General features: G+C 43.4%; 1 protein-coding gene across 1 annotated transcript in view; it reads left to right on the forward strand.

Annotated features, from left to right (window-relative positions):
• Window positions 1-15,808, forward strand: part of hcrtr2 (hypocretin (orexin) receptor 2) — a 114,723-nt gene that overhangs the window by 68,289 nt on the left and 30,626 nt on the right. The window contains exons 3-5 of the mRNA XM_078213590.1: window positions 2,029-2,272; window positions 8,363-8,478; window positions 8,567-8,790. Coding sequence (XP_078069716.1) covers window positions 2,029-2,272; window positions 8,363-8,478; window positions 8,567-8,790 — 584 coding nt within the window. The remainder of the gene's footprint in view (window positions 1-2,028; window positions 2,273-8,362; window positions 8,479-8,566; window positions 8,791-15,808) is intronic.

A 15,808-nucleotide genomic window follows, 5' to 3' on the forward strand; every position in this document is an offset into this window, starting at 1 on the left:
TCAAAGAATTCCAACAGATTTGTCAAGCATGATTTTCCCTTCATAAATCCATGCTGACTCTGTCTGATCCTGATACTCAATGTGGCGTTTGCTGCCAAATAAACCTGTTGGACTTTAGCCTGGTGTTGTTAGACTCCTTACTCTGTCTGGTCCTGCCACTGCTTTCTAAATGCTCCGCTGTAAAGTCCTTGATAATGGATTCGAGAATTTTACCCACTACCGATGTTAAGTTTATTGGTCTATGTCAGTGGTTCCCAAAGGGTGCGGCGCGCCACACTGGTGCGGCGAGAGAGGAGGGCAAGTGTGGCGGGAAGATTCAAGGACAATCAAAGAAACATTTAAACATGGATAGATATTTTTCCAAAGTGAGAGCAAGAGCATCAAGTGATGCTGAGGACGATGTCCCATGATCATATTATAAAGTAGTTGTGTTCTATGTTATGAATCAGGCACTGCTAGGAGTTGTTTTTTTTTGTTTTTGAATGTATTTCTTATCAATAAAAAATTTGGTGTGGCGCGAGCAAATTTTTATTCCGAAAGTGTGGCCCAGTGAAAAAAGTTTGGGAACCACTGGTCTATGTTAATGAACAGGTTAACCTGTTTTAGCTATGTTGATTGAGGGACTTTATTCACTTTCTGTAATGAGCACCAGGGAGCTAACTGGCTCTGATGAAGGGTCATCCTGACTCGAAACATTGGCTCTCCTCACAGATGCTGTCAGACCTGCTGAAATTTTCCAGCATTTTCTGTTTTTGTTGGTGAGGTAAAAACAATGTTGTGTTGTCATGCAGCTTTTATTTTATAACATAAATCACAAAAACATTGAGATAACTTCTCCACTGTCCTCCAACACAGTGCCATAAGACCCTTAACATCAACCTGAGGGGAAAGACAGGCTCTCAGTTTAATGATTCCTCCAAAAAGGAACACTTAGGACACTGCAGCACACCTTCAGTACTGCACTGGAGTGCCAGCCTTAATTTTTTATGCTCAAACCAGGATTGAAACCTTCTACTGCAGAAGTTACAAATATAGAAAAGAGATCAGGCGGCACAGTTGCACAGTGGTTAGCACTGCTGCTTCACAGCTCCAGGGACCTGGGTTCGCTTCCCGGCTTGGGTCACTGTCTGTGTGGAGTTTGCACATTCTCCTCATGTCTGCGTGGGTTTCCTCCGGGTGCTCCGGTTTCTTCCCACAGTCCAAAGATGTGCGGGTTAGGTTGATTGGCCTGTGCTAAAATTGCCCCTTCGTGTCCTGAGATAAGTAGGAAATTAGGAATCAGCGGGTAAATGTGTAGGGATGTGGGGGTAGGGCCTGGGTGGGATTGTGGTCGGTGCAGACTCGATGGGCCGAATGGCCTCTTTCAGCACTGTAGGGGTTCTATGATTACTGCCCAGGACTGACACACAAAAGTTATGAAGTTACCTCCAATTCTGTAAACTTTAATTTTTGCCAATAATCTTGCATCAGAATCCTACGAAATGCCTAATGAATGTCAAGATAGGGAGGATCCATAGTCACACTCCTTATCTACCACTTTAATGGGCTCCTCAAAGATGTTTGGTGCTCACAACTTGTTTTAATCCCTTTGAAGCAATCCAAGTAATTGTCAACAAGGCCAAATGTCCCTTTCTGCTGAATAGTTTGGTTCCTCCTGTGGCCTTGTGGTATAGGTCACTAAACTGGTAAACCACGCACTTAGAGTGATGCTCTGGGGTTCCAATTTCAAATTTCACCACAGTAGATGGTTAAATTTACCAAAAGAAACTAGTTTTAAAAGAGGCCTTAAAGATGTCCAATCTCTGACCATGTTGGTGCCAGAATCAATACCAAAATATTAAAATCAGTCCCCAGCATTGTCATGTCAGCAGAGATCGGTCAGGATGCATAAAGTTGATTTATTCAGGTAAATAGACTTGAGCAGGAGTCCCGATAAATTTCACTGCCAATGTATTTCTCCTTTTCGTGCCCTTAACTGATGTTTGGTTTTCAAAGTGAAGTTTAATAAATGTGTTCTCTGTCTTTCAGACTGTTGCAGTTTGTGTATCTGTGCTGACACTGAGCTGCATTGCGCTGGACCGCTGGTATGCTATATGTCATCCCCTTATGTTCAAAAGTACAGCCAAACGAGCACGAAACAGCATAATAATGATATGGATCGTATCTTGTGTCCTAATGATTCCCCAGGCAATTGTAATGGAATGCAACATCATGGTGCCTGAGTTGGCAAACAAAACTCTTTTATTCACCATCTGCGATGAAAAGTGGGGAGGTAAAACCAATATTGTATTCTTGGACAGCTTATGTTTTATAAAATTACTCACAAAACTACAGATGCCAGTGCTTTATTTAACATTGATATTCATGCCCATTTCGAGCTTCAAGAGCTAAAACATTCAGACCTAGTAATCATTTTGCTGTGTTTCTTTTTGTTTAGATTTTAATATTACAGATTTTTGTGTAACATCTGCTGTACCAGCGCAGCACTGAATTTCTGACCATTATTCAGTCTAGCCTGACACAACAGGACATCCCGAGGCATTATTAATCATCTGAAAAAAAGATGCAATTTTTTTTGCACAAGTAATTGAGCACTTACCGCTAACTGTTGGGAGTGCCATGTTTTCCAACATGTTAATTATACTGAAGGTGAGAAATACATTGCAGAAGTAATGGAACCAAAAAGTAAGAAGAGAAATGCTAAAAGCGTAATCTCAGATGAAGCAGAATACAAAAGACAAGAAAGGTTAATGTTTCCGAGAAACTCTTTATTAATATTGATACTGCTCCTTTTATGGGACAAGCAAAGAGGAGGAAGGTCCACACCAGGCACAGGGCATGACTTCAGATTTAACCAGTGGGAAATAGAGAGGGAGACAATAGCCATGATCTAGCCAAGGGCACAAATTCCCTAATGGTCGCTAAAGCTCATGAGCTGCCAAAAATGGGATTTGCACTGGCAAGATCTCAGTTTGAGATATTCCCAGAAAGGACATGAACCTGATTTCAGTACATTAACATATTATTAAAGGGTTCGACACCATAGCGTCCAACCATGGCACATCCTTCTCCCCCACCTCCCCTCCCCACCAGCCGGTAGTGTGATGTCATTCTGGCTAAGGGGGCAGTGTCAAGATGGCAGTGCTAAGAGGGCTCTGGCAGAGGGAGTTCCCTTTCTGCAAATTGGTATTGGGGGTGTGTTCCCGATGTCCGTCAGGGGATCCTGATGTCCGAGAGGTGGGGCAGAGGAGATGGTCTCAACGTGAGTGGAGGGGTGTCCAAAATTCCTTGGGAGCGTGGATTTCGATGTCCATGGGGGTTGGGGGCGATATTTGTGGGAGGAGGTCTCCTCGTTCATCGGGGGGTGGGGGGGGGGGGGCGGGGGGGGAGGGGTGCTCAAATTTAACTTGGAGGTTTCAGAATTCCAGCTTTGCTGGCATGTTTAGGCCCTGCCCCTCCAGCTGGCTGGGTAATTCTCACCAGCACTTAGAAATTGCATAGAGTGCTGTTAAATCAGGCGTGAAAAGGCATCTGTGAAGCTGGCGATAGTTTCACACTGGTTTCTGACCTGCTATTTGGGAAGATTTCACCCAATGGGTTTGGTAGATCACAAATTGATTTCAAAAAAACTGAAAGAAGAGGTATAAACTATTCATTACACAAAGCTCACCTCAAATGAGAATTTGATAGTCAAGGAATTAATAGACTGTGGCATCAGAATCTGACTGTATGGTGCCTGAAAAATGGCCTCCAGAAGCTCTGTTATGGCAGACAGGGAATGCACATTCATCTGGAGTCAGTCGGGTGCTTCTTTCCACATTGCAATCTGTGTCCAGGACTCCCACCCGAAAGAACCATTAGGTTCTCTGAATACTCAAGCAAGTCATCCAACATCTGTTTGAGGTTCACACTGTCATTTTGTTTGCCTTGAAAACAGCTGATGATGGGTGGGCTGCCTAGAGGAATATTAGATCTGCATGCAACCTGACCAGCATTCCAAAAATAGAGCAGTTCAGCCCACTAACAGGCTGTATTTAAAATCGGCTTACCTGATGGTGGAGTCAGAAGAATCAGAAGTGCTCTTCCTGACCCTCCATTAAAGCCACACAGGCTGTCCTTGGCCAATCTTTCCCCACTATTGCATATTACTTAGAGGTTTACAGCATGGAAACAGGCCCTTAGGCCCAATGAGTCCATGTTGCTCTTTTTTTTAAAACCCCTAAGCTAGTCCCAATTGCCCACATTTGGCCCATATCCCTCTATATCCATCTTACTCATGTAACTGTCTAAATGCTTTTTAAAAGACAAAATTGTACCCTCCTCTACTTCTACCTCTGGCAGCTTGTTCCAGACACTCACCACCCTGTGTGTGAAAGAATTGCCCCTCTGGACACTTTTGTATCTCTCCCCTTCTCACCTTAAACCTATGCCCTCTAGTTTTAGACTCCCCTACCTTTGGGAAAAGATATTGACTATCTAGTTGATCTGTGCCCCTCATTATTTTATAGACCTCTATAAGATCACCCCTCAGCCTTCTACGCTCCAGAGGAAAAAGTCCCAGTCTTTCCAGCCTCTCCTTATAACTCAAACCATCAAGTTCCGGTAGCATCCTAGTAAATCTTTTCTGCACTCTTTCTAGCTTAATAATATCCTTTCTACAATAGGGTGACCAGAACTGTACAAAGTGTTCCAAGTGTGGCCTTACCAATGTCTTGTACAACTTCAACAAGACGTCCCAACTCCTGTATTTAATGTTCTGACCGATGAAACCAAGCATGCTGAATGCCTTCTTCACCACTCTGTCCACCTGTGACTCCACTTTCAAGGAGCTATGAACCTGTACCCCTAGATCTCTTTGTTCTGTAACTCTCCCCAACGCCCGACCATTAACTAAGTAAGCCCTGTCCTGGTTCAATCTACCAAAATGCATCACCTCGTATTTATCTAAATTAAACTCCATCTCCCATTCATCAGCCCACTGGCCCAATTGATCAAGATCCCGTTGCAATCGGAGATAACTTTCTTCACTGTCCACTATGCCACCAATCTTGATGTCATCTGCAAACTTACTAATCATGCCTCCTATATTCTCATCCAAATCATTAATATAAATGACAAATAACAGTGGACCCAGCACTGATCCCTGAGGCTCATCGCTGGTCACAGGCCTCCAGTTTGAAAAACAACCCTCTACAACCACCCTCTGTCAAGAAGCCAATTTTGTATCCATTTAGATACCTCACCCTGGATCCCGTGAGATTTAACCTTATGCCACAACCTACCATGCGGTACCTTGTCAAAGGCCTTGCTAAAGTCCATGTAGACAACATCTTGACCTTTTGACTAAAATCAAATGTAGGATCAAGTTTGAGATTGTGTGTAATGTCTGTTCTTGTTAGCTTGGATCTAGTATGTCTCGTTTGTCAGGACCATGAATTGGAATTAAAATTGAATTTGTTTTTGGAGCAAGTGAGGAGCTGGATTAAGGGATTGCCCGGTCCACTCTGCACATTAACTTTGTAACCACTGAGAAAGTCAGAGTCATAGAGGTTTACAGCATGGAAACAGGCCCTTCGGCCCAACTTGTCCATGCCACCCTTATTTTTTTTTAAAAACCTTTAAGCTAATCCCAATTGCCCGCATTTGGCCCATATCCCTCTATACCCATCGTACCCATGTAACTATCTAAATGCTTTTTATAAGATAAAATATTGTACCCGCCTCTGGCAGCTTGTTCCAGACACTCACCACCCTCTGTGTGAAAAAATTGCCCCTCTGTAAACTTTTGTATCTCTCCCCTCTCACCTTAAACCTACGTCCTCTAGTTTTAGACTCCCCTACCTTTGGGGAAAGATATTGACTATCTACCTTGTCTATGCTCCTCATTATTTTATAGACCTCTATAAAGGAATAATTTTTTTAAAAGTTGAAACCTTGATCTCTATGCAACTGCTTTCGAGCTGATATCCACTCTTCCTGATCCCCTGACTCCTCCCACCCTCTTACTAGATGCTCATTAGGTTGCTTGGCAGCTCCGTGTGGCCTAATATGAAGTGTGCCTCAGACCCATCCTTTCAGTAGCGGGGGCCATCTCTGCCCCTTCTGTATGTCTATTTGGGGATGTGGCCAATCAACAGAATCAAAGTGAATAGAATGTGAACAAGTTTGAGGGAATTTGGCTGGAGGAGAAATATTAACAAACAACATTGTTTCAAGGCAACTAGAATAACTCCAGTAAGTTGTTGGCCCCTGCTGTCCATGTAGTGATGACTTGTCCATTGCCCAAACAGCCAGTCCTACCTATCTTGGTGGAGAGGGGATGAGGGAGGTGTATGGGATTATTCTGGAGTCAGGTTAGACCCAAGTTTGCATGCTTAGTGAAAGAAGATCAGTGTTAATCCTCTATGGCTCAGGAAGAGTTGTAGTGCTTTGAAATTGCAATATGTACATATTGTCCACTTGGAGCTGCTATGCAGAATCACACCAGCAGATGGAACTGTAAGGCAATGCAGATAAAGAACGGAGAAACCAAATAAAATAACCCATTGTTGCTCATGCAATTTTGTTTTCTGGTCTTTCTCTGGTTGTTCTCGAGTCCCAAGAGCCTCATACTGGCTATGGACCTCACAGGGTGACAATGAATGGGCAGCCCATTTTACAGCTCTCAACTGTTATTTCAAATGACCTCATAGAATTCATAGAAACCCTACAGTACAGAAAGAGGCCATTCGGCCCATCGAGTCTGCCCTGACCGCAATCCCACCCAGGCCCTACTCCCATATCCCTACACATTTACCCACTAATCCCTCTGACCTATGCATCTCAGGACACTAAGGGGCAATTTTAGCACGGCCATTCAACCTAATCTTTGGACTGAGAGGGGAAACTGGAGCACCCGGAGGAAACCCACGCAGACACGAGGAGAATGTGCAAACTCCACACAGACAGTGGCCCAAGCCGGGAATCCAACCCAGGTCCCTGGAGCTGTGAAGCAGCAGTGCTAACCACTGTGCTACCGTGCCGCCCGTAATAAAATTTGAGAGAGACAAAAAGTTTATGTTTTTAAAGTTTAATTTATTTGAGTCACAAGTAGATTCACATTAACACTGCAATGAAGTTACTGTGAAAATCCCCTCGTCGCCATACTCCGGCGCCTGTTCGGAAACACTGAGGGAGAATTTAGTATGACGAGTGCACTTAACCAGCACATCTTTCAGACCGTGGAAGGAAACAGGAGCACCCAAAGGGAACCCATGAAGACACTGGGAGAAGGTGCAGACTCCGCACAGACCCAAGTGACCCAAACTGGGAATTGAACCCAGACCCCTAGCGCTGTGAGGCAGAAGTGCCTGCCACCGCGCCACCCCAAAATGGACTATCTACTTGCTATCATTCATTTTACTTGCACGCTGTATCAAGATCCACCTTAGTATCTGAGTAAACAGCAAATACAAACATTTTGTGAGGAATTGATCTAATTACAAAGAGAACAAAGAACAGTACAGCACAGAAGCAGACCCTTCAGCCCACCAAGTTTGCGCCGACACAGATGCCTCTCTAATCTAATATTTTCTTGCCTCTTTGGGAACACTTGGCATCCATACAAGCTCTGGGGTTGGCAGTCTGAAACTGAGAGAGAATGTGGTCTCTACACCAGATACACTATGTGGACTTTCCAATATGTCACTTTGAAGACCGTTGAACAGGATGATGTTTCCCTGTGAGAGTTAGATACTTGACTGGCTGAAAAAAAGTCAGTCCCGTGATTTCATTAAGTAATGTTACTTGGACAGATACCACCTCGAATCCAAATGTAAAAGGGATGGTATGTGTTGCGGTAATTTGATACTGGTAGATTTTGTGGGATGATTTTTCTGTCTGGTCTTTAACATAGCTTTGTTATGAAATGACAATCAGAATGTGTCTCCAATTGTGGAACATCATTGGCTGCTCACTTGAGATCCTGCCTCCTTGTAAAGTTTTTAAGTGGAAGCAGAATAGAAATGTATACATTTCAGAGGCACTGGTTTCTGAGAAACTCTTCACAGCTCATGCAAAGTTCTAAATTTCCCATTCTATATTCCACTACCACTAAATAGCTTGGAAGATAAAAGAAATTGTTGAACTATGATCAGCTATCTTTCCTAGTTAATATGATCTTCTATGTTACAAAATACCTGCATATATTATCTTGAAATATTCACTGACAATATTTATTCACTGGAAGGACGTAAAATTTAAATTCAAACCAAATGATGGGCTAATATTATTTTAGTTGACTATTACCAGAACAGAATAATTCATTATAATTTTATTGAATTTCCAACATGCAGTTTTTATACTTCCTATTTTTTCATTACAGATGACATTTATCCCAAAGTCTATCATATCTGCTTTTTCATTGTTACTTATTTGGCTCCATTGTGTCTTATGACTTTGGCCTACTTTCAAATATTTCGGAAACTCTGGTGTCGGCAGGTGAGTATGTGACCACGCTACCGATGGGAAAATTACAGTCACTCTCACAAAGTTTGCCACAGACTTTACTTTTTCACTTACATTGCAGATACCGGGGACTTCCTCGGTGATCCAAAGAAATTGGAAGCCTCTTGCGCTGCAGTGTTCATCGCAGAAGGCTGGCAGGGTCCAGGTCAAGTCACGGACAAGTGCCGTGGCTGCAGAAATCAAACAGATCCAAACAAGACGGAAAACAGCACGGATGCTTCTGGTGGTTTTCATTTTTTTCACACTTTGCTACCTTCCAATAAGTGTGCTAAATATTCTGAAAAGGTAAATTTGGTATTTCCCAGCAGACTGGTGTTAGGATTAGGTGAGGAGGAATAGACTGATTTTCCCCTCCAGGTAAACATTTATAAATGTTGAAAAATGTACAAACATGTCCTACTTCCCACTAACGTTCACACACGCACAGTCGAACCCCAAGCATGCAGAAAAAAAATACAACTTTACAGAGTATCAAATGTTAAATCTGGCCAAGTTCTTGGGTGGCATGATGGCACAGTGATTAGCACTGCTGCCTCACAGTACCAGGGACCCAGGTTTGATTCCTGGCTTGGGTCACTGTCTGTGTGGAGTTTGCACATTCTCCCCATTTCAGCGTGGGTTTCCTCCGGGTGCTCCGGTTTCCTCCCACAGTCCAAAGGTGAGCGGGTTAAGTGGATTGGCCATGCTAAAATTGCCCCTTAGTGTCAGGGGGATTAGCTAGGGTTGCGGGAATGGGGCCTGGGTGGGATTGTGGTTGGTACAGACTCAAATGGGCCAAAAGACCTCCTTCTGCACTGTAGATTCTATGATAATCATAGAAATCATAGAAACCCTACAGTGCAGAAAGAGGCCATTTGGCCCACCGAGTCTGCACCGACCACATTCCCACCCAGGCCCTACTCCCATATCCCTACATATTTTACCCGCTAATCCCTCTAACCTACGCATCTCAGGACACTAAGGGGCAATTTTAGCATGGCCAATCAACCTAACCCGCACATCTTTGGACTGTGGGAGAAAACCGGAGCACCCGGAGGAAACCCAAGCAGACACGAGGAGAATGTGCAAACTCCACACAGACAGTGACCCAAGCCGGGAATCGAACCCAGGTCCCTGGAGCTGTGAAGCAGCAGTGCTAACCACTGCGCCACCGTGCCGCCCCAAAGTTATAAGTTAAAATGCAGATTAAAAAGAAGAAAAGTCAATGAAAACTCACTGATTGCATCCGGGAACATTGGTTCCCCAGCTGAAACAATCGGTTTAAAGTTGTGGCTGATATGTTATTTTTCCCCTGGAAATGCAGTTGAAAGTCTCTGTCTGCTGTAGGAATGTAGACGCAGTTTTAAGTCAGCAAAAACAGGGTTCAAAAACTTAGATGCACTATTGAAGAGAGAGAGAGAGTGCAAGATCACTGCTTCCTCTAGCAGCTAGAATATCTTTGCCAAATCCCAAATTTAAGCATCCATGCACAAGATTGTATCACATGACCTCTGTCCATGTCAGTTCTATCTGTACAAAGGCAAAATACTGCGGATGCTAAAATCTGAAACAGAAAATGCTGGAAAATCTCAGCAGGTCTGACAGCATCTGTGGAGAGAGAACAGGGCCAACGTTTTGAGGCTGGACCCCATCCATTTTCCAGCATTTTCCTGTTTTTGTTTGAGTTCTATCCATATGAGTTGTATATTCTAAAAGGAAGTTAATCAGTTTATGTTTATCACAGCTCCTCTTAGCCATTGTGATAGCCAAGGATGCTAACGGTCCTGCAATTAATTCCTAAATGGTTTATAGAACATAGAAAAGCTACAGCACAAACAGGCCCTTCGGCCCACAAGTTGCGCCGGACATGTCCCTACCCACTAGGCTTAACTATAACCCTCTATCTTACTAACTTCCATGAACTTATCCAAAAGTCTCTTAAAAGACCCTATCGAATCTGCCTCCACCACCACTACCGGCAGCCGATTCCATGGACCCACCACCCTCTGAGTGAAAAACTTACCCCTAACATCTCCTCTGTACCTACTCCCCAGCACCCTAAACCTGTGACCTCTTGTGGCAACCATTTCAGCCCTGGGTAAAAGCCTCTGAGAATCCACTCTATCAATACCCCTCAACATCTTATACACCTCTATCAGGTCACCTCTCATCCTTCGCCTCTCCAAGGAGAAAACTCCTAGCTCTCTCAACCTATCCTCATAAGGCATGCCACCTAATCCAGGCAACATCCTTGTAAATCTCCTCTGCACCCTCTCTATGGCTTCCACATCCTTTCTGTAATGAGGCGACCAGAACTGGGCACAGTACTCCAGGTGGGGTCTGACCAGGGTCCTATACAGCTGCAGCATTATCTCCTGATTTCTAAGCTCAATTCCTCTATTGATGAAGGCCAGTATTCCATACGCCTTCTTAACCACAGCCTCTACCTGCGACGCTGCTTTGAGCGTCCTATGAACCCAGACCCCAAGATCCTTCTGACCTTCCACACTGCCAAGCGTCTTACCCTTAATGTTATATTCTTCCATCCTATTCGACCTGCCAAAATGAACCACCACACACTTATCTGGGTTGAAGTCCATCTGCCACTTCTCCGCCCAGTCTTGCATCCTATCTATGTCTCGTTGCAACTGCTGACATCCTTCTACACTATCCACAACCCCACCAACCTTTGTGTCATCAACAAACTTGCCAACCCATCCTTCCACTTCTTCATCCAGGTCATTTATAAAAATCACAAAGAGCAAGGGTCCCAGGACAGATCCCTGGGCACTCCATTGGTGACCGAACTCCATGGTGAAAAAGACCCATCTACAACCACTCTTTGCCTTCTGTGGGCAAGCCAGTTCTGAATCCACAAAGCAATGTCCCCTTGTATCCCATGCCCCTTCACTTTCTCAATGAGCCTTGCATGGGGCACCTTATCAAACGCCTTGCTGAAATCCATATAAACTACATCTACCACTCTTCCCTCGTCGATGTGTCTAGTTACATCTTCAAAAAATTCAATTAGGCTCGTAAGGCATGATCTGCCTTGGACAAAGCCGTGCTGGCTATTTCTGATCATACTATTCCTCTCCAGATGTTCATAAATCCTGCCTCTCAGGATCTTCTCCATCAACTTACCAACCACTGAGGTTAGACTCACTGGTCTATAATTTCCTGGGTTATCTCTTCTCCCTTTCTTGAATAACAGAACCACATCCGCAATCCTCCAATCCTCCAGAACCTCTCCCGTCTCCATTGATGATGCAAAGATCATCACCAGAGGCTCAGCAATCTCTTCTCTCGCCTCCCACAGTAACCTGGGGTACATCCCATCCGGTCCCGGGCGATTTATCTAACTTGATGCTTTTCAAAAGCTCCAACACATCCTCTTTCCTAATGTCCACATGCTCAATCTTCTCAGTCCACTGCAAGTCTGCACTGCAACTACCAAGATCCTTTTCCACTCTGAATACTGAAGCAAAGTATTCATTGAGTACCTCTGCCATTTCTACCGGTCCTATACAGACTTTCCCACCGTCACATTTGATAGGTCCTATCCGTCACATCTTATCCTCTTGCTCTTAACATACTTGTAGAATGCCTTGGGGTTTTCCTTTATCCTGTCTGCCAAGGCCTTCTCATGACCCCTTCTTGCTCTTCTAATTTCCCTCTTAAGTTCCTTCCTACTAGTCGTATACTCTTCGAGATTTCTAACATTACCTAGCTCCCTGAACCTTTTGTAGGCTTTTTTTCCTTTGTGACTAAATTTCGTGCACCATGGTTCCTGTGACCTACCATAACTCCCCTGTCTCTCTGGAACGTTGCTGTGTAGAGCTCCAGACAAATTTTCCTTGAAAATTTGCCACATTTCTTCTGTACATTTCCCTGAGAAAGCCTCCTTCCAATTTATGCCTCTAATTTCCTGCCTAATAGCCTCATAATTGCCCTTACTCCAAATAAACACTCTCCTAGCTTGACTGATCCTATCTCTCTCCAATGGAGATAGAGTTATGATCACTATCCCCAAAATGCTCTCCCACAGAGATCTGACACCTGCCCAGGTTCATTCCCCAATACCAAATCAAGTACAGCCTCGCCTCTTGTAGGCTTATCCACATACTGTGTCAGGAAGCCCTCCTGAACCCATCTAAACCCCTTACCCTAGGGATATTTCAATCGGTATTTGGGAAATTAAAATCTCCCATCACGACCACTCTGTTATTATCACATCTCTCCAGGATCTGCTTCCCAATCTGCTCCTCCACATCCCTGCTACTATTGGGCGGCCTATAGAAAACACCCAGTAAAGTTATTGTCCCCTTCCTGTTGCGAACCTCCACCCACAGAGATTCCATAGTCAATCCCTCTATGGCATCCATCTTTTCTACAGCCGTGACACTTTCCCTGATCAGCCGTGACACTTTCCCTGATCAACAGTGCCACTCCCCCACCTCTTTTGCCTCCTTCCCTGTCCCTCCTGAAACCCGGCACTTGAAGTATCCAGTCCTGTCCCTGAGATAACCAAGTCTCTGTAATGGCCACCACATCACACTTCCAAGTAGTGATCCACGCTCTAAGCTCATCCATTTTGTCACTACACTCCTTGCGTTAAAATACACACATCTCAACCCTTCAGTCTGAGCGCTCCCCTTCTCCGTCACCTGCCTATCCTCCCTCTCACACTGTCTACAAGGTTTATGCGGAGATGCAATAGGGAGAAAGCTTTTTATACCTCCAGGGAGGTATTTGTTTGTGGGGGCCTCTATGGATCCTATATCTCCATAAAATAGAATGAGGCTACGTAGATGCAAACTGGCTGCCTTTGTGTTCCTTATTTAAACAATTTCATATTTGAAACCAGCTGATGAGATGTCATTAATTCCACAGAGCACATCTTTGTGACACTGGAAATATTGTTAAAATAAACGATTGCATAGCCCGAAACATTTACAAATCTCATTTCCATAAAGTTGACTTCTTAATTGACTCTGATAAAGATGCTGTCTGATGACACCTCATTTTATGAGGTCAGAAAGTTGTGTCTGTCCATCTATATTTATTGATTGATCTATTTACCTTTATATTTTAAAATATCCAGCAAAATCTAACATGTATCCAACATTATTTAAAATTCTAAAATAAATTTACAGGGGTCTGGGGAAAGAACATGAGAATAGACTAATAAAATAGTTTGCTCTAAGAGCCAGCACTGGTAAAATGGGCTGAGGGACCTCTTTCATGTTGCATCATTCTAAGATTCATAGCGTTGGGCGGCATGGTGGTTAGCACTGCTGCCTCACAGCGCCAGGAACCCAGGTTCAATTCCAACCTTGGATGACTCCCTGTGTCTGCGTGGGTTTCCTCTGGTTGCTCCAGTTCCTTCCACAGTCCGAAGATGTGCAGATTAAGTGGATTGGCCATGCTAAATATGTGGGGTTATGGGGATAGGGCCAGCGGGTGGGCCTGGGTAAGATGCTCTTTCGGAGAGTCGGGGGAAACTCAATGGACCGAATGGTGTCCTTCAACACTGTCAGGATTCTATGGATTCTATTTGAGTATGACCATGGTTGAAGGTCCATGACTTTGCTCTGAGTTTCAACCCTTAATCCAAGAGTTCTTGTCAACTGTTGCACTTCATTGCATTTTCAGACAGCTGAAGGACACTATATAAACAGTTTATTTCATGGAACCACAGTATTTTTTCAAATTTATTAGGCTACTTTGAAAATGCCACTGTTTTAAGTAAATAAATATAATTCATTCAATCTTGTGCTTTTGAAAACATTCTTGACCAGGTGACTAAAGTAATATAGCTTGTAAGATGAAAGATAAACTAATGAATTAATTAAAAACCTGACTGCACAATTGAAAATAAAGGTAATTAGAAATGGGAACTGCTCATTTGGGAACAGTATCAGTGCATTAATTTGGACTGGAGTTGGTTCTTGGTTTCCTGCCACAGATATTAATATTCTTAATGAGAGGATTAATGATCATTCTTAAATGTAGTGCATCATAACAACGCGTAGAACAGTGAATTCAGTCAAGGTATTAATAAAACGATTTTAAAAAGCTTAAGCACCAAGACATCCAATAATATCCATTTCAGACAAATACAGTGAAATCCACAACACTGATCAAAATATCAATCAGGAGGAGGATTTGGTGATCGATGAAAGTTAACAATAGTTGACCTGTAGCCAGAATCTGGAATTATTAACTAAACCTCACATCCAGTACCACATCCTATTTCTTTTGGCTTCATAATTTCGAAGCTATTCAAATTATAATTAGATCTGTATGTAACATTAAATTACCAGATTATCTTTATACATCTCTCCAACCCAGCACAGTTTATATAGAGTAAAATATCTTAATTTTTAATGTTAAATATTATTTTGACAAATATTAGAGATATTTGAATCATTGATAGTCACAGGTGAAGTGCCTGAAGAATGGAGGGTGGCAAATGTTGTGCCTTTGTTTAAGAAGGGCTGCAGGGAAAAGCCTGGAAACTACACGCCGGTGAGCCTCACGTCTGTAGTGGGTAAGTTGTTACAAGGTATTTTGAGAGAGACAGGATCTACAGGCATTTTCAGGGATTAGGGACAGTCAGCATGGCTTTGTGAGTGGAAAATCATGTCTCACAAATTTAATTGAGTTTTTTGAAGGGGTAACCAAGAAGGTAGATGAAGGCAGTGCAGTTAATGTTGTCTACATGGACTTTAGCTAGGCCTTTGACAAGGTACCACATGATAGGTTGTTGCATAAGATTAAATCTCACAGGATCCAGGGTGAGGTAGCCAAATGGATACAAAATTGGCTTGATGACAGAAGGCAGAGGGTGGTTGTAGAGGGTTGTTTTTCAAACTGGAGACCTGTGACAAGCGGTGTGCCTCAGGGATTGGTGCTGGGTCCACTGTTATTTGTCATTTATATTAATGATTTGGATGAGACTTTAGTAGGCATGGTTAGTAAGTTTACAGATGACACCAAGATTGGTGGCAGAGTGGACATTGAAAAAGGTTATCCAGGATTGCAACGGGATCTTGATCAATTGGGGCAGTGGACAGACAAATGGCAGATGGAGTTTAATTTAGATAAATGCAAGGTGATGCATTTTGGTAGATCGGATCAGGGCAGGGCGTACTCAGTTAATGATGGGGCGTTGGGGAGGGTTATAAGACAAAGAGATCTAGGGGTACAAGTTCATAGCTCCTTGAAAGTGAAGTCACAGGTGGACAGAGTGGTGAAGAGGGCATTCGGCATGCTTGGTTTCATTGGTCTGAACATTGAATACAGGAGTTGGGACGTCTTG

This window comes from Mustelus asterias, chromosome 5 (assembly GCF_964213995.1).
Source record: "Mustelus asterias chromosome 5, sMusAst1.hap1.1, whole genome shotgun sequence".
NCBI classification, from domain to species: Eukaryota; Metazoa; Chordata; class Chondrichthyes; order Carcharhiniformes; family Triakidae; genus Mustelus; species Mustelus asterias.